The sequence below is a fragment of the Rhamphochromis longiceps genome, linkage group LG10, assembly GCF_057381845.1.
Source record: "Rhamphochromis longiceps isolate RC_006_pf linkage group LG10, R_longiceps_female_GT1.1, whole genome shotgun sequence".
Classification (NCBI taxonomy): domain Eukaryota; kingdom Metazoa; phylum Chordata; class Actinopteri; order Cichliformes; family Cichlidae; genus Rhamphochromis; species Rhamphochromis longiceps.
The window spans coordinates 6,490,094-6,510,644 of NC_140566.1; the positions used below are offsets into that span (position 1 = coordinate 6,490,094).

The 20,551-nt window shown below is 38.6% G+C and overlaps 2 protein-coding genes across 2 annotated transcripts in view; one reads left to right on the forward strand and one right to left on the reverse strand.

The window, feature by feature from the left end:
- The window catches only part of ntm (neurotrimin), a 482,200-nt gene that overhangs the window by 190,236 nt on the left and 271,413 nt on the right, over positions 1–20,551 (reverse strand). The window lies entirely within an intron of this gene.
- LOC146660224 (uncharacterized) overlaps positions 174–20,551 on the forward strand; it is a 32,892-nt gene continuing 12,514 nt past the window's right edge. The window contains exon 1 of the mRNA XM_085421596.1: positions 174–187. Coding sequence (XP_085277722.1) covers positions 174–187 — 14 coding nt within the window. The remainder of the gene's footprint in view (positions 188–20,551) is intronic.

Sequence of the window (20,551 nt, forward strand, 5' to 3'; positions counted from 1 at the left end):
CAATTTGCAGTGGTCAGTATGTGGGAAATGCACAGACTATTCTTTCAGACTATTTTTTTCAAGTTGTTGTTTTTATTAAAAGATCCCAGAATATTAGTCTTTTTGTAAACAACCAAAAACACACTTACCAAAAAGCTTAAAGCAGTTGTTTGATTTGAATCGGTTTGGGTAACATGGTGTTCAAAAGGTCAGTTGGGGATAGTTGTCTCACTGGTTCTGAGTATGAGAAAGCTTTTTGCACTTGTGAAGGAAGGGCATGTGAAGGGAGCAATATTTTTTCTTTGTTTCTTTGCTGGTAGAATGGTCCGTGTTGAGCCATACACCAATTGCTAGTTGAAGAAAGTATGGCTTTATTGTGTTGTTAGGTGTCTTGAGTGTTCCTTAATAAATATGCAGCTTTCATCTGATATAACACAGCTGTAGATCATGTTCACTGTCAGCCTGTCCTGAACACCATTCAAGTTAGATGAATAAATGAAGACAGGAAATAACTCCCCCTCTGAGGTGATGAAAATTTCATGAAATGTATAAAAAGGGAATACAAGAAGAGACCTGGACAATATGGCAATTTGGATGACAGTTCAATTATTGTAGTTGATGAGACGGCAACCTCACTCTTCATCTGCATGCTGGTGAGACGATATTAACAGTAATCGACATACCTCACATGTCATGTCCCAGCAAAAATACTCAGTGAAAGACAAGTCCTCCACATGGCCTGAACCAGATTCAGTTCTGCTTTCACCTGATCAATGCTGTGTGCAAATAAAGAAGGACAAATGAGGCATTGATGTCTGATGAGAACGGGGTCTGTGATGGGAGGGTGAGAGAATGATATTTTTATAAGAGGATTTGTCAGATTGAGTTTCTTAGTGTGAGAACAGGAGAAGCCACAAAGACACATGCCCTCTATCTGGACACTTTAATGAGGATCATCTTCACTCAAGCCGTCTAGAGACAAGGATGAGAACATGTAATACCCCAGAGGGTTAGCTGGAGTTTAAAAGCTCCAGTGATGAGTCATGGTCAAGCTAGAGGGCACACACATGCAGACACACTCACCTATCACAGCACGCTGTAGACAAGAAAATAATCAGCCTTTGTTTTGTTTTTCTTTCACATAACCTTTTACCCAAACTGTAATGAATATTAATACAGGGCTTATAAAGTTTGGAAATATGAAAAATGTTTATGCGAACAAGAGTACCTATTCCTGCCCTAAATTTGTTTACATTAGATATATTTCTCATACTATTATGTTTGATTGATTTGATTTGATTGGTAATTTATTTCAACATGTGAACAATATACAGGTACATTTAGAAAAGAAAATAAGAAAAAAAAATACTATACAAAATACATACAAAAAAACCTTCTGATTAATTTACATGTTGAAAGGGAGTGGGAAGAAGTAAACACTTATTTAATCCCACCCCTTTGCCATAAATTATCAGTTAATATCAGCTTCCTTTCTGATATAATTTGTAATAAAAATAGTGAACAGATTTCTGATATACTATATACTATAATATCACATCATGAATTATTGTTATTTTTTATTTATTTATTTTTTAAATAGAGACATTAACTTAATTTCAATATTTTCCTTTTCTTTATAGTTCGAGAAGATCATATTTTTATAACTCTTTTTGAACAGTTTTATGTTTGGACATTGCTTTAATTCCATATTCAGACTGTTCCATAGTTTCACTCCATGAGCAGAAACACAAAAGCCTTTTCTTGTAGTACGTACCTTCCCTGTTTTGAAGTTACAAAACCCCCTTAAATTATAACTTCCTTCTTTCAAAAAAGAAGGAAATCATCATGTTAAATCATCATCAAGTTGTACTTAGATTGGGCAATGTAAGAAAAATAGAGTTACCGTAATCTGCAAAACATAGGTTCCACCGATTTTTTTCTTTCTGTCTTCCCGTTATAACCTCAAGTACATGTTACAGTTTCTCTGGGAGCCTACACTAGCTACATCTGCTAGAAGGAAAGTGCTAAGTTGCCAAGTTGATTTTGCGTATAGAGACATGGAACACAGTTAGACTTAAGTCTGATTTAACTGAAAACAATAATATGACCAACAATATTTCATTAAGTTACACTAAGACTGTACAATGATTTACTGTTAATTTTTTGTGCCTTTGAGGCATTGAGTGATATATATAACCAGTATTGGTCAAGTTACTTGAAAAAAGTAATCAGTAACTAATTACTGATTACTTCCCCCAAAAAGTAATCACGTTACTTTACTGATTACTTATTTTCAAAAGTAATTAATTGCTTAGTTACTTAGTTACTTAATTAATTTTTTAAAACACGATTTACAACCTGAAGAGGTGATAAAGCAATAGATCTTTCAGCCCAATTCTACTTTTTCTACATAATCCATCATACAAAATGTGATCAAATGGAAAAGTCTCTTTTTTTAACTTGTTTTATCAGTTTTAATCTTTTAACTTTATGCATCAAGCAAAAATTTTATTATATGCAACATTCTCTGACTTGAATAAATTAGTTTTCTACACATTTTCTAAACATTCCAGCACATAAAATAAAATACTTTTTGTGTTTACACTCACTCTTTCAAATAGATGCAAGTAAAACAAAGCAGAAAATAAATAAAGTCAAAGACTCAGCGGTCCTGTTGCTCTATTTTCACCTGTAAAGCAGGACTACGGTAGGCGGAGGTTTACCCTGGTGCAGGTGTGCCGCGGTCAGTTGAAGAATCCGCGAGTTTCTCTGTGAATTTCCCATTACGTTTTTGCACACTCGGTGCTTACTTGGAAGTTTAGGGGTTTTTTTCGCTGTAAAAAGAAGTTTTCTTCCCACGCACGATGGACACTAATGTTTTTGTCACTTTTTATGGAATCAAACTCAAAGTAAGGTCAGTACTTCCACGCTTTAAACGCTGCACGCTCATACTCTCTCCCACAATCGATATGTGATCCCTTGTTGATCTGCACACAGCTGTTGTCACTAACGGCGCACTCGCTTACGTCACTGTTGTGAGACATTCTTGCAAAAAAATCACGGTTTTAGTAACGCAGTAACGCAGCGTTCCTACGGGAAAGTAACGGTAATCTAATTAGCATTTTTGCAATAGTAATTCCTTACTTTACTCGTTACTTGAAAAAAGTAATCAAATTACAGTAACGCGTTACTGCCCATCTCTGTATATAACAGATCAGTACAGTGCTGTACATGTTGTAGTGCTGTGAAAAAAATAATTGCTCCCTTCAGTCTTAGATATATGACTGTCTCACGATGAAGGTTGCTCATGCAGGCATGAAGATCTAGATGGAATTTCATTGATGTAGAGGTAAATTCTGAACAGTGTAGGAATCCAAAGAAAGCATGCAGGAACACATTCGAGCATGTGTCCCAGGAAGTAGTCACTGTACTTGCATGAAGGGTATGATGGAAGGGGAATTGCTTTGGCCTTTGTTAATTATGTCTACTATAGCACGGTTGTGTGAGTGGATGAGGATAGATAGTTTTTACCTTTCATGGCCCCATAGTAAGGCTGCAAAGACCACTGGGTCAATTTCAAAAATAGCTGAAGAAGGCAGGAACCGCTCCTGCATATTTTGGCAAAACTCGGGATGCCATGCTGAAGAGAAGAAACAGTTTTATCCCCATCAGGTGATGTGGAAGGGGATAAAACCAGGAAATTTCAAGAAGAGAGAGAATCCAATATAGGGCTTTGTGGAGTGGGTCAAACAGTTTGGGGCTGCTGTTGCAACCAAATGTTAGCCTGACCGTTAAATAATAGGAATCTTTTCACTTGACTCCAAACAAGTACCAGAAGTCAGGGTGAATTGGCAGGACTTGGAAAGAGAGAAATGGCATGGTCCACTGGGAATGAGGCCATTTATGCTCGGTATATAGCTATCATCAGGCATGGACAAATCTATGATAATGCTTTTTTTTCCCTCAGTGTTTTCTGGTTGTACTTTCTCCCACACTGAAAACACTGGAATGACAATATTATTTGAACATTACCTAATAAGACTGATTCAGGACAGACAGTTAGTTATTGTAAACTTTTCTAGCAGTCCTTCACAAACAGGGAACAGTCTGGCTATTCTATCCATCTGTCAGCTGCTGCTGGCTCTTCCTCCTCCTCTTCCTCACACACTGCTGAATTTGTCCTGGTGGATCATCAGGGGTGCAAAGCCTCACAGATGATGTGCAGCAGTGGGCCCCTCAGTCTGTCCTCACTCTGGACACTTGCAGTTGTCACACATGGAAATCAAATGTGTGATAAGCTGCAGGATTCAAACACAAGTGTAACTTATAAATACATGTTCATACTTTTATTCCACAATCAGAGAGAAAGAAACAGAGAGAGAGTGCAGGACAGACAGACAGGTGACAGTCTCAGGTGTATACACTGCTACAAACCAGCACAAGAGAAGGAGGATTTAGTGTTTGTGTTATTACGAGTGCTAAACAAGAAGAGTTCCCAGATGGTACAGTGGACACATGTGTGACTCCTGTGATTAAAGCATCTTTCTTTTAGCTTAACGAGTGAACCGTCAGCTCATTCAAACACACGTTAAAGTCCGTTTGGCTCGACACCACCAAACAGAGGCAGCAATATAACATAGCTAACATTAACAGTGCAGTGAATCCTGCTTGTGCCGTGATATTCAGATTCACTGACTTTCAGCTTGTTGTGTTTGTGGATATATGACTGACTTTAATTATCCATAAAATCATCACATTCTCTGTAAGATTAAGGTAGACTATATATATATATTGAAGTAGAGGCTTTAAAACCAAGTTAACGCTGAAAGTACAAACATTACTAATGTCACACAACTTTGCCGACATGTGGCCAACAGAAATGTTTTAATGTTCTTCATTATTAAACATTCGCACATACATAAACTACATAATATTCAGTACTTACTTTTGACAGTTCACTCTTTGGCCGCTCCCTTCTGCCGTATTTTGCGGCAAAATTATCCACACCCACCGCCGCGCTATGAATTGTGGGATATATGGGACCACGCTTGATATTTGGGGAAATCGACGGCGCATTTGGAGTATGCATTTGAAGTACACTTCGAGTTGGGACAGCCGTCGTTGCGTGGTGGTGACGTAATCGCACTTGAAATGCGTACTTCAATCGTGCAGACCCTGAATTGGGACACAGCCTATCTCCGTCATGCCTGAAAGTGTGTGCCAGCCAACTAGCCCCTATTTTCACCTGAATCTTTAACAGCTCTCTGGAGCTGTGTGATGTGCCTTCCTGCTTCAAACGCTCGACCATCATCCCAGTCCCAAAAAGTCCACCAGCACTGGATTAAATGACAGCAGGCCTGTTGCTCTTACATCTGTTGTCATGAAATCTTTTCAAAGACAGGTTTTGAACCAACCGGAAGAACATTGCAGAGACTCTGCTGGACTCCCTGCAGTTTACTTACTAGCCAAACAGGTTGGCCTAGGATACAGTCGGTAAGGGACTGTACACATCACCTCAACCAACCTAGGACTATACGCCAGGATACTCTTTGTTGACCTCTGCTCAGCCTTCAATACCGTAATCTCAGACATCTTCCACTGGAAGCTAACCAAGCTTTATGCGCCTCCACCTGTCAGTGGATCACTAGCTTCCTGCTCAGATGACACCACCATTACTGGTCTCATCCAGAACGATGACAAGTCAGACAGGAGGTGGACCAGCTCGTTCATTGGTGCAGTCAGAACCACCTGGAGCTGCTCCCGGTCAAAAAAGTGGAGATGTTGGTGAACTTTCTCAGAAACCCCCACAATAACCTTCCTACACAAGAGTGTCTCTACTGGGGATCAATTCAGATTCCTAGTATCCCCCTTATCACATGATCTGAAGTGGTCCTCACATTTTGACTCTGTCTGGAAGATGGGCGTCGCATAGTAATAATATAATACTTCCTCCATCAACTCAGGAAGTTCAACCAGCCATAGGAGCTGCTGGTTATTTTCTACAATGCCATTATCCAGTCTGTCATGTGCACATATGTCTGCACATCACATCACTGTCTGGTTCTGCTCAGCCACAAAGAAGGACAGGGCAGGATTGCAACAGACAATCAGGTCTGCAGAGCCAATCATCAGCACTGATCTTCCCTCATCCAGGACCTGTACAGGTCCAGGGCTAAGAAGATCCTCAACATAAACTGGTCAAACTGCTGCTTTTAGACAAGCACTAAAGAGCGCTGTTTACTAAAGCCAGCTGCCAGATAGAAAGTTTCTTCCTTATTTCTGAACTATAAAATAACCTACTGTTATATCACTTAGGTCATATGCACATATGCACATTGCACCACTCAATTTGGTACTTGTTTTCATAGTTTCTTGAGACTTTCTCTAACTTGTTTTTCCTTTACTGCACAGGGCCATCAAACTCATCAAGTTTGAAAGACAAACTGTCCACAGGTGTGAAGGGGAATTTTTTATTGTATATATTTAACAAAACATTAGTGTGTTTGTTTTTTGCATGCAGAGAGCAAAGAAAACCAAAATGTGCTTGTGTGCACAAATCTGGCCAAATAAAGATCATTCAGATTTTTATCAAAACAGAAAAAGATCTGGTCTGAAAAACCTTCTCCATGCCAGTGGTAGGAACTAACCATAGTTTGACAGACCGGCCGGAGAACAACCCCATATTTTCCAGTAAAAATCTGCATTAATTCTTGTGGACTGACAGAGCATGGAACTTGCTCATCGTCCTGGCAGATGTTATGATTATCAGGAATGAAGTTTTGAGGAATAGTATCCTCAAAGAGCTAAAAAAGGGTGATCCTAAGTTACACCAAAGGCCTGTCAAATGGTAAGCCTCTGGGCACCTTTAAGAAACCGGGAAACAGGGATGATTCATCCCCATTGACAAAGTGACCAAAACAAAATGCCTTGATTGCCGCCACCATACCTAGCAGTGTACCACAAATTTCCCCGCCTCCAGTCGAACTACAGGAACTACTGGATGCCCTGATACAGAGTTATTTTAGTTTTCTCTCAGGGTGTCTCCTGGATGAAGCTCCAGTCAGGCAGTTTATTTTTCTCAATGGAGTTTCCTGATAGTCTTGTACCCATTGACTTACTGGTGACCATGGAGGATAAAATTTGCCTAAGTTAGGCCAACATATATCATGGAACACAATATTATCTGCACATGATCTACTCCCTTCAGTCACCACGCTGACAAATTCTTCGTTTACAGATTTATTCCAAGCTCACCAACAGGATCACTCAGTGTTGTCATTGTGAGAATAATTTTTTTTAAATCAATTATATTTAGAATGTCACAGTTTCCTCAACATAAAACAGTAATGCTCTTTTAGCTTGTCAAGGTCAAGGTCAGTTTTTTTTTTTATATAGCACCTTTCCAACAGCTCATGCTGCACAAAGTGCTTTACAAACTAAAAGGCAACTTTGTGAAACTAAAAACATTCCATGCCGAACTATTTGTACACGATAGTATGACTAATATGTACTATCATGTACTGTAGATGATGAGGTATTACTTTACCTTATCTAGAGACAATATTTTTAAACCTCTATCCTTTGAAGAACTCCGCCTCTCTAAGATGTCCTTTTTATACCCAATCATGTTACTGCCCTGTTGTCACTTAGCCTAATTGGTTGCAAAATGTTCATCCAGCTATTTCTTTTGAGTACAACTTAGAGTTAATTGCTCCGTTGCTCTGCTAGGACACAGTGCTGCCAAAAAATTCAAAATGAGATAATATTTTCACAATATCATAAAATATATCAATATAAGCATTTGATATGTTTTTTTTATTTTCTATTGTGAATAAGAAAACAGTCTAAAAAAGTTGTCAACTACAACAAGAAAAAGATTAAATTACCTATCAGTAATCAGAGATACTGCTTCATGCTAATCTGTTAGTGAGGACATTTTCTTTATGTTGTCTTTATGTTGTTGTTTATGTTTTCTGCTTATGCTTAACCAACAAGCTAATCTCCCATATGCTCAATATATTCCATTAATAGGTTTAGTAAGGGCTGCAGCATTTTACTCTTAATATGTATCTCACTATTTTTGTGAATAAGGTCAACAAAAAGGGTTATATGTTGCCAATGGTAGCTGCCTGAACATCTGTGATTGGGAGCTGCCACAGTTGGCAAGAGCCACTGCCAGCTGTGTGGACCTAAGAATCTGTTGGTCCCATTGGAGTGGCCAGTCACTGTGTTGCACAGCGGAGTTGCAAAGCTAGCTGACTGTCACCTCATCAAAATATCACTTTGCTGCCATGCAATCTGCTCACTGCCAACACCTGGGCTCCTCAGTGTTCAGGGAATAAAAGGAATGGAAACAACAACAGCAGCCAATAGCGGCTTTTAACAAGCCAACTGGACCTGAGAAAAGTTTGGAATATTGCTCTGCATTGTCTAACAGCACGGCTAAAGTTCAACTGTTAAGTGACACAGAATAAAGCAGTGAGTTGTTGTAGGGGGTTATTAAGGCTGAAAGCAGAGACAGATGATGGACTGTGTACTTTCTGACAAGCACTCAGATGTAATTACATATTAGAAAAAAAAGCTATAATGTCCCAGATATCCTTTTCTTTTGTTTTTTTTAAAAATGGAAGTGTTCAAATGCATTTTGTATTTTTTGGAGAAAATACAAAACAAAATCCTAATTATGTGGGCTGCTTACATACATAGCCCTTTCAACAGACACAGCAAACTCATAATCATACAACTATCAATTTTCCATACATCACAATCTCACTAAGAGGAAAGTGTGAGAGCTCACATTAAGGTTCATTACACATAGTAAGCGATTGGCAAACGGAAGTCATTAATTTTCAACTTGTTAACAGACAAGGAGGCAGACAAGGAGGCGCTGCAGTCATTCCATAGTCATGCTCACTCTTTAAAAAGAAACAGTAGCACTAGAATACATTGTTTTGACTTTTCATTTGTATATGAAAAGTTGAATTTAGCTGTTTTCCTTCTATAAATCACATACTAGCTCCACCACTGAAAAATATGAGGAAATTCACAGAGAAGCATATGTAACACAAACACTAATAAGTCCTTTTGGGGGGGCCTCTTTATGGCTTTTTTTTAACTTTTGACAGGGACAATGAAGACTTACAGGAAAGTGGTGGAAACCAAGACATGTGGCAAAGGACCGCGGTTCGAACGTTCTCAGCCGTGAGGCATATGGTCACCTGCTCATTCCAGTGAGCTAAACCAGCGCCCGAGTACAGTAATAAGTCTTAAACCTGTACTGATACTTCATGGTATAATCCATGATGCTATGATTTTATAATAGAGAGAGAGAGAAAATAAAAGTGACATCTTTCACTGAAAGTAATGAACAGAAAAGAAAACAGGGAAACTGGAAATAAGGATAGCATCTCATAATGCTATCTTCAGGTTCAGGATGATTTTACGATACCTGTGGTTACTGACTGTTATTTCCAAGTGGAGCGCATCATCACTGCAAACTGCGCAATAGCTATGCTAGTCCACCGCTCATAGCAGTAATTTTTATTTATTCTTTTATTTTTTAACAGGGATCAGTTTTAATCTAACAAATATTTATTCTAAAACACTTGCACTCTGGGTGCAAGTTGTAATAGTCAGCAAAAGTAGCTGACTTTGCTGGTAAATGGACTGGTTCTTTCTTTTCTTCTACTCTTCTGAGCACTCAAAGGGCTTTACACAACTTGTGCATTCACCCAAGCACATTTTTCTAGGTGCTTTCTAAGTAACATTCACACACACGCACTACGATGGATGCATTGGAGAGCAATTTGGGGTTAGTATCTAAGGATATTTGGTATGCATACTAGGGGAAGCCAGGAATCGAACCACCAACCTTCCAATCAGTAGATGACCTGCTCTACCGCCTGAGCTACAGCCACCCCATTTGATGTATTTAGTTAACTCCACTGCACTGAACTGCAAAACCAAGTCATTTAAACGCATCAACCTTTGTCTTTATTAATGTGATTCTTAGGGATTTAAGTTAAGTTGTATCATTATGTTCTTCTGACAATGTGATCTTCCATATGTGAGGGGGTTTATAACAATATCACTTTATGGTTAAAAAGTGTGCTGGCTCATGAAGTGCGCTGGCAACAATATTTTTTTGGAGACTTCATGGTTTGTGCAAATCTAAACCGCTAAGTGCCCTCCCATGTATTTTCCTAGACATATAGTTAGGAATCATTCAGTCTCTTCAAAACCTACACAAGCATCTATACTTTAAAAAATGTCATTGTGTTTGCTACATCATGGCGAGACTGCATGTATGTCTTACATACACCCTTATCCATATTCTCCACATTTTCTTTTAAACAAGACAAGCCTTACAATTTATACCTATATGTACATTGTTAAGTCAGTTTTTCTTTTACAGCCGGCCTGTTACTGTAATTTTACGCATGCTGTACATGAATACATCTTCATCAGTCTGAACTGGTTTGTTTGCCTTGCACTGGTTCTAGTACAAGCATTAGTGGAAATCTGTATTTACTGGACATTGCACCACCTTATACAAGATTTATTTATTAGTTTACTTGTTTACATTTGAGTCTCCTACGCACCACAACCCATGACACTTCTTTCAGATCCGATGTTTTTATGAAGGGGGTTTGATTTGTCGCATGTGATCCTCTTTGCAGGGGGGCTTTTAAAAAGTGCTCACTAAATAATCATTATTATTCAGTAAGCATCACTAATGATGCAGCTAGCATCAATAAAGCTGATGTTAGCTGAGAGCAGAAAGGTGGTACTGGTACAGATCACAAAATGAAGAAGGAGACTGGGCAAAAATGGCATCCATGGAAGAGTTCTAAGGCAAACCTTTATACCAACAGTCCAACATGGTGGTGATGGTGTGACTGTCTGGGGCTTGGTTGCTGCTTTAGCAAAGAAGCATGGTGATACTCATGACATCTACCGCTGATTTCTTGTGTCTGAACAAATTCACAAGCATTTGATTTCCATTGCACTGCACTGGAACTTTATAATGCAGGAAGATTATTTTATACTGAATAAAAAGGGCTAAAACAAACAATATTATGTGAAAATAATCATCGCAGTACAGGGCACAAGAACAGAAGTCATTATATGTAGGACAAGTGTAAAAAGCCCTGAATAGTGATACTCATTATCATAAAAGCCTCTGAAACCTTTTGTAGCACCAAAGCAATGTCATGATTGCTGTGACTGAGAAAAAAATATGCTCTTTCAGTTTGATGAGACATCTAATCAAATGAACGATAAGTGGATGTGAACTCATATAGGAGAGGAAGAAACAGATGGGATTTAAAGTAAAATTATCTAGTACTGCATGCTATGATCCTAGATATAACTCTACTGGGTTGTGGGAAGGGAGTGGGTCAATGATTATATACTTCGAGTTTAGAAACTGGTTTGTTCTGTTGGAAAAGGATGCTAGTTAAAGTGATGGAAATGGCTCTGTGATCCTCCATTATTCGTCTTCCTTTCTTCATAATATACCTTTTCCTTTGCTCCATTGATTGCGGCCACTGTATGTTGTCATTAAATCAATTCTTCACAGAAGAGAAATGGTTTGTGTATGAGCAGTCCTTGCCCTTACCATCGATGACTGAACTAGCATCAGCACTGAAATGAACAGGGATGAAACCAAAGATAACTGAAGTGTTATAGAGCAGGAAATTTATTTTCTGCTTGCTCGAGCCATTCTATTAGGCATGCATGTTTGTTTCTAAGTAGGACGGCAAGCCACGTGCACATGGGCTGCCAAGCGCAGTATTTCCTGACTGTCACTTATTCTCCCCCTTTTCAAGGATGAAAGTAATTTCAGAACTGTTGTATCCCATAGCATAAAATCCACTGATGTAGGGTTTTTTGTTTGTTTGTTTGTGAAACAACAAAGAGGAAGTTTGAAGTGTCTCAGCAAAATGCTGCCAGGAGCAGAAAACGAATTTGGTGGGCTACACAGTTTCTATAAGGCTAATAATTTCCTCCTGTCTTTTCACAGAGGTCTAAATGGGGACTGCTCTGTGATCAAAATGCTTTTAACGGTTGACACAGATTACCTGAGGCTTCTGGTAATGGAGGAATACTTTTAGCTCTGCCAAGCCCCACTGTTGCCTGCAATCAGGTCTGTAATGTATTTGCTGTAAAATTCATTTTAAAAGTAGCATTAGCATTATCGACTTATGGTACCTTAAACCTTAATCAAAGACTAATATTTGATATCATTAAAACACCAGCACATACATTAGAGAGATTCTCTCTTAAAAAAAAAAGAGGCAAAACTGGATCGCTGCTTCTACAGTTTTCTAACATCTTATCATGAAATCCCAGCAGAAACACTTCATTGTCTTCCTACGCAATCAACTTATTTGACACACACAAAACAGGCAAGAGTATATATCAGTCTGCACACCGCTGTGATACTCATGACATCCACGACTGATTTCCTGTGTCTTCCTACTTCCCTGAGTTCTTCTTCTCCCTGCACAGACAGACAGTGGCAAAGACCTATATGTGAAATATAGTAGAACACTTCTGCCATCAAGTGGGCAACTACATTCAAGTTCAGTTTTAAAAATGCATTCCCACAGATACCACAGCGTTTTTGATACACACGTATTATCATTTGGCAGCAGTGGTAAGGTATGTCTATAGCACCTTGATGAGGTGCGTCAAGGTACAGAGAAAGACTTTCACCATGAAACTTAAAGTTTCACTGACTGTGTCCAATTTACCCACTCTGCCACCCCCCTTTGCTTTTAATTAGTGCATCTAAAGTGGACCCTTATCAGTAATGGGCTATGCTCTTAATGAGACTGTTATTAAGCCTTTCCTTTCAAGGCTGATAGACTCACAGCCACCTATGGCATGTAGGCTGATAATGCTGAACCTCAGTTAACTCCACTTCCTTTAACCATAATGGTGAACAATGGGGGGTGTACAAATGCCTTGTGTGGGTGATTTCAGGTATGGAAAATGGCAAGCTGCAGTGGAAGAGCTTCTGCCTCCAGGCTGACATGGTAGGGAGGCCATTGGGTGTGTGAAAGTCAGAATGTAATATTTAGAGAGCCAACCTTCCTGCTGCTAGGATCTAATTAATGGCATATTTGTCTTGTTTTCTTTTATTTCTGTGAAATTTTATGATGTCTTGCAGCCCAGTATTGCAGCAAAACATGTAGTAGACCGTGTCCATTTCACGCTTTGTCTCACCAAAACGTGAAGTGGTACCAGCAGAGGGAGATGTTTTATTTCAAGCCACCACGAAAATAATTACAGGAAAGTGTTTAAAAACACATTATTCACACATTGACATATAAATGCATATTAGCTGCTAGCTTAATCATTTCTGGCAATTACAGACCCTGAAATGTACTCCATAACTTTCTTGCTAACTAGTGACTTCTTGGCTTTAAGTATATTATCTCCTCCCACGGGAGATAATTTCACATGTGGATTACACAGTATTTACACAGTGGACTGGTGTGTCTATTACATGCTTTGCCATGATATCAGGTTGTGTCTTGATATCAGTTATTAAGTTAGGGCCTTTAGCACTCACAATAGTATGACAGCAACAAATCATAATGAAGGATTTCGAACAGGATAGGCCATAAACACTGATGATGAAAAGAAGAAGTGATGCTTATTAGATGTTAAATAATTGGAAGGGGATCGGATTAAATAACCTTGTGCTTCTTGCTACTCCTGGACATGTTAGTGTAAGTTATTCCATCCATCCATTCTCTTCCACTTATCCTTCTCACAGTCAAAGGAAGGGCTGAAACCTATCCCAGGTATATTAGGGAAAGAAGCAGAGTAAGGGTACACACAGAGAGCACATGATAAGTTATTCACTATGATTATTCTTTTTCTTTTCTTTTCTTTCCTTTTAATTGTTTGCGTTTTTCTTTCTTGCATCTTAACATGTTCAAAAAATGAACAAAATAAGACATTATCTGTCCATTCCTTTTACTGTAAGCACATACTTCTGTGTTAGTTCACATTGTCATCATTGCTATTCTACTGATATAATTTTATCCCCAAAAGTAAGAAGTATAAGAAATATCTTATCTACAGCAATAGAAATGCGTGTTTTTAGTTAAAGTGTGCTTAATTAAAAATATTACTGTCCAGTTTGCCAATGTTAGCTTTTCATATCACCGAATATCTGTGTGCATGCTGCTGCCTCAGCTCATGTTACTTAAAAATTAACCCACAGCTTTAAAACCCTTACACAACATATTCTCAGTGAAATTTACTGTTATTGGTTTGAAATAGAAAAGTGAATTATTGCATGAAACCTGATGCAGCTGTTAGGGGTGGGGGCATGCTTTCAATGCATATGAACTTTTAGAACATATGAACTGAATATTTGTTACCCCTGCATAGGGCTGCTCGATTATGGAAAAAATGATAATCACGATTATTTTCACTGAAATTGAGATTTTGATTATTTGATGATATTTATTTAACAATAACAATGTATTGAATAATGGCTTTAAAGATTGTCATAAAATAGTGTGCAAATACTGATAACAGTGCAAATGTTTGCAATATAAAAAATAAATGAAATGAGCAGTGGTCTTTGGCGAGGAAAAACGTTACCGCGTTTGTTATCTCCTTGTGTCTCTGGGAGCTGGTGGGATATTTAGTCGCATTGGACAGGGTAGCGTGCGTGAATGGAGGTCTGTGAGGAAGAAGCAGGTGTTGTCGAGAGTTTTTCTCTATGCTCCTTCATTGTTTGATTGTATGTCACTTTGTGAGCGGTCTTCAAATGATTGAATAAATTTGTAGTGTTGCTCTGTGGTGCAGCTACAACACCGTAGCAAAGTTTACACATTATGTCTACTTGATCCCCGTCTGACTCTGCGAACCCATAATGTTTCCACACCACTGAAGCTCTTTTACCTCTCTTTTCAACCAACGGCATTCTTTCTTCAGCAGCCATTATTCTCTTCTCCCCAAATAACTTCTGCTTAGCTTTCCGAGCTTCCCTCGGGTCCTCTTAATTTTTGTGAGGCGTGTTCGAAACGCAGAGAGGTGCGCTCGATTTGCCACATGGAGCAACGCGAGAGTAAAGTACGAGGGAGGTGCTAATAATCGGCTCAGTCATTTATAATGATCGTTGAAAGCCCAGGTCGTAATTTAGATGAAAATTCGATTAATTGAGCAGCCCTACCCCTGCATTTATTCTTATGTTTTTTGGCAGCTTTTGAAAATCTGTGGCAGCTGTTAATGTCAAATCTAGCCTTTTTTAGTAACATAAGCATCCAAACTGTTTTTACATTTAACCAATATTTCTGTTTAATTACACTTTAATAATAATAGTGCTCTTAGTAAATGGACTGATTCTTATATGTACTCAAAGCACGCTCTACCCAATCACACAAGCACTGTCTTCTAAGGTTCTTAGTGCTTCCTAACTACCATTCATACACATACTCCAATTTAGCAATTTAGGTTAGTATCTTGCCCAAGGATACTTGGCATGCAGACTGGAGGAGTCAGGGACGAACCACTAACCCTCCGATCAGTAGATGACCTGCTCTACCTCCTGAGCTACAGCCGCCACCAGTAGTAGTATTTGTTTTATTAAAAATTGTGTTTAGACACAAGTTTTGTTGTGAAAGTCCGAAGCTGTGAACTAGATTAGTGGCCTGTTCAGTGGTTAAAGTCTAGGTTGGCTTTGTAGTTGAAAATAAAGTAATTTAGCTTATCCTTCTAAACAAATAAATTAAATTTTTCTAAAATGAAATAATCTGCAATATTTTGCGGTAGCCTATGTTACATATAAACACTGCCACATGCTTTATCTGGTCATTGCGCTTATTAGAGTCTGTTTATATGGGACGTTAGCCTTTAACAAACACATTTAAATTAGGTGGTCTTTTTTTAAACACATATCTCTTCAGGCCTAAACTGACAGTGCCAGGACCACACATTCAGACACAGTAGTAGATGGTGTTTTTAATACCATATGTGCTAGTCTAATTTGGTTGTATAAGGTCTACATTGACCTTCTGTGTTGTAAGTTTTAATGGCTGCATAGCCATTAAGGATCAAATCAGCTTCTAATTTTGTGTTTTTTCTTTCTCTGCTTGCTTCTTACTGTCTTTGAGGCTCGAGACCAGCACTCCCCACATTACATCAAACTCTTAAAAGTCTAGAAAAGAAACTGTTGGACAGAAAGACATCAACTGAGTGGTAAGTATTTTGGTTTTCCAATATATTAGTAATCATCAGTGTCATTTATATTAATCACGCTAAACTTTAATCATACTTTAGATCAGGGGTTGGCAACCCTAGGCACGCGTGCCACAGTTAGCACGCGAAGGGTTAACTGATGGCACGACCATAGCTGGGCTAGCCATCGGGCATGCTCGGTGGCCCGATAATTTTCTTCTTTTTTTTTTGTAACGGTATAAACAATGAAAGGTGGTGGATTGGCCAGATGCTGGCCGGTGTGTAAAAATAACTCAGTTGTTTGGTGTTGGCTATGGCGGAGCTTCCATAGAGGCCAGCAGGTGGCTCAGGGAAAGGGGAGGCAGGAGGAGCAGAGACCCGAGGCAGCCACCGGTCCGACTGTCAGGTGAACTGAACTTCAGGCAAGAAGTTATGACCTGCAGTCTATCTGGGTCAGATATAAACCCAGTTTAGGTGGAGTTTATTTTTGTTGTGCTAAATTTTTACAGTCAGTTACAATAATTTGTGCTGCGTACTAACTAGCATGACAGAGTTTCTATACAGCTGGGTGGGTGCTTTGATGTTACTGATAGTGAACTTTATTTTATTCATAAGGTTAGTTAGTAGAGTTGTCAACCGTCCCGTAAAAAGACCAAATCGTCCCGCATTCAGAGAAATTATTACGCGTTTCGTGTTGAGCTGAGAAGGGACGCAGTTTGTCCCGGACTTAAGCTAGGATGGAAAAAGACACAAATGTGGAGTTATTCTGTCATTACACTGCACAACTGCCTTTTCTTCTCCTCTCATTCTCTCCCCTCCCTCTCCTGTTGCTAGTTTAATAATGAAACTGATCAATGATCAGCTGATCGGCTTTTCTCTCTTGTTTGTTTATCACTGTGGAGCAGGGAAATTATTTTACTGCTATTGTTAAATAATCATCATTACCATTGCATTAATAATAGAATTTGCAGCATTGGTATTGTATTCAGAGGTTTAAACAGTGTGTCTTTTAGAAAGACTAAGTGCAGCAGGCTGACAGGAAGTTGCAGGAGAGTTTGCAGAAGTGAAAGCAGAGTCTAAGTATTCTGAGAAGCAGGCTAGACGAGGCTATTTGAATTACTAGGTGAATTACTTAGTAAATTGTCTTTTACTAAGCTTTTGGTAGAGGCTCTTGATTAAAACATTTATTTAGTAGATGACATATACATAGTCTCAGTTAGGATGAGCCTCTGTTCTGGTGAAAGGTCAGAAGTGCAACAGGTGAATTGAGAAAGAGCATTTAAGGACAAGACAGTAAGTGAGAGGTGACATAGAGGCTGAGTGAGGTCGTGACATACACACACACACACACATGAGTTAGATGTATTTATAGGAAAGAGGTTAGTCATGTCTGGTTGTAACTGCGAAAAGTGTCTTTGTAAAAGAGGAACAATTCACTTCAAGACAAGAACTGAAAGGTAGACAGGAAGTACCGGCCATGAAAATAGAAGACGATGTTCTTTCGAACTGTGTTAAAAGTCATTGTGGTTGATTTGACGTATGTGCATATATTCTGTCGGTGACGCACGAAGGGGCGTCAGTAAATCAAACCCTGATGCTATAAAAATCTGTGTATGCTTTGATTAAGTCGAAGATCAATTGCTGTCTGCGTACAGAGTTGTCTTCCCACGCGTGTATTCATTAAAATCATCGTTTGACTTCACCCGGCCGGATCAGTGTGGTTATTCTTCGATCACCTCTTGTACCCTTCCTCAATATTGAACCCTTAACATCACCCACTTTGCGCCACATGTCACGCTAAACAACAGCAGCATGTTTAAGCTTGATCAGCTGTTGTTAGAATTTATTTAATATTAATTTCTAGTATCAGCTGATGTTTGCTGGAGCCACAGCTGTAAAGCTGCTGGTCATGATATCGGTTTGTATATCTGGTGAGAGGGAAACATGAAGATGAAACCAGGAGATGTCCTTACTGAATCATCAGAGCTGAACAGGTGATGGAGAAACAGGTTTACCTTTTAGGTGACATGAATGAGTTGGAGGGAAGTTATGAACTGTTTCTGAGAGACAAATAACATCATTTCTATGTAGCTGACGGCTGGTAACTGTGCAGGGGTGGATCTAGCAAAGTTCTGCCAGGGGGGCCAGGTGGGGCATTAACAGGGAAAGGGGGGCACAAAGAAATACTTTCTTATTCTTATTTAAAATGTCTGGCTGTTATTAAATAATTATCTGAAGCTTACAACCAAAGTTTTTACCTGACATAAAATGTATAGAAATCATACATATACCAACAAGATTGTACATCACTGTCACAACAGTGTTTGTTTTCATTCAAAGGCTTTATGGCTTTAATACCTGGTGGGAAGGTCCTTGGTCAAAATGCCCGGGCTGTTTTTTTGTCCCAGTCCAGCCCTGGGCACGACATGCAGTGAATTAATCTGAGAAGGTGCATCAAAAAATAAATGGCCGCACCAGCGGTGCACATCGCAAATCAGCTTGCATACACACATTAGTTGTTCCTCTTCTTAATGACGGTATCTTAGCTAACGACCCCAACTACCAGATTCAACTTGTAATTGGCTAAAAATAACTTAGCCTACTGGTGAGAGGGACGTTGTTAGCTTTCCACATTCTGACACTTCAAAAGCTTCAGGAGCTTTCCGCTCAGCACAGCATCAGCACCACGGAAATACACGGACCAAAGATCACATTAACATGTGTGTCTCTGTATTAACAGACATGCCATATTGGCTTAGTTTATTTTTCTTATTATTGTTGTGAGGAGACCATAAATAGCATTTGTATTTTCCGTTGTACAGTTGATCTGCTGTTATGGAGTTCTTGTTATGGATAAAAAGTGTCTATTTTGTTTCAAAATAGCTGATAACTATTCGCTGGTAGCTGCCAACATCTGCAAACCAATATAATTCTATAAAGTAGGGCTGCTCGATTATGGCAAAAATGATAATCACGATTATTTTCACTGAAATTGAGATCACGATTATTTGACAATATTTATTTATTTTATTTTATTCTACTGTATATAGTATTTTATTTTATTCTATTCTGTACAGTTGTGTACTGTATTTATTCTTATTGTATTCTAATTTTTGCCTCATAACTTTTGCACTGTCCACTTCCTGCTGTGACAAAACAAATTTCCCACGTGTGGGACTAATAAAGGTTATCTTATCTTATCTTATCTTATCTTATCTTATCTTAACCCTTTAAGACATACCATAGAACCAAGTCCACCAGAGCTTATATTATTTTTTTTACATGCTTTATTGCCATTTGTGGGAGCATTTCAAGTTGCTATACATCAATACAACTGTTATAGCCCATATTTTAATAATATGTATGCATTAAGTCCATAGTAACTACATTAATTGCAAACAAGTGCAATGAACTACAAAAAAATTGAAAATCATTTTTGTTTTTTTGTTTTTTTACATATATTTCTACTTGGAGAAATTTAAGAGGTTTATCCCTCAAAACTTTAAATACAAAAAAGTTGCAAAAAATAGTTTACAACAACAGGAAATTTATTTTGAGTGTCTTCATAGTTTTATTTTAGAGATACAGCAATTTTTATATACTGCAGGAAAAACAAAAAAACAATCCTATGATGCAAATTTGCAAAGAAAACAGCACGTGCATCAAACTATTTCCAGCTGTGCAATTCAAGTTCTAAGCATCCCAGCAACTATTCAGAAAAGTCAAACATGACTTATAAAAACACTAGTATAGGCTTTTAAGGCCTACAAGTAAAAAACTACATTTTCCGCGAAAATGACATCACTTCCGGTTTCGGGCAGGAAATGCGATAGTTCGCGTTGACGTCTTTTTCAAAGTGGGAAGTGTTAAGAACAGCTGATGGATCGGCAAAGCGTGTTTCTGGAATATTATGTTTTTGTTCCTGCAAGTGCTTTTTATGCAATTTTTGCAAAGCTATATGTGGAAGGAAACCGTGACCGAGGACAAGCTGATGGCACAAGATGTAAGTACAACTCCTCCGGTATGCAAAACAAATTATTGCGCTAGCTTACGCGGTTCAGGTTCTACAGGGATTTAAAAATAGTTACACAAAACGGAGTGTGCTGCTCTGACCGGCTTTAAAGGGTTAACAATAACAATGTATTGAATAATGACTTTAAAAAATAATATAAAATAGTGTGCAAATACTGAAAACAGTGCAAATGTTTGCAATATAAGAAATAAATGAAAAATGTAAACATCTATGTTTAGTGAACTTTGCAGTGTTGCTCTGTGGTGCAGCTACTACATCGTAGCAAAGTTTACACACTGTCTACTTGATCCACGTCTAACTCCGCCAACCCTTAATGTTTCCACACCACTGAAG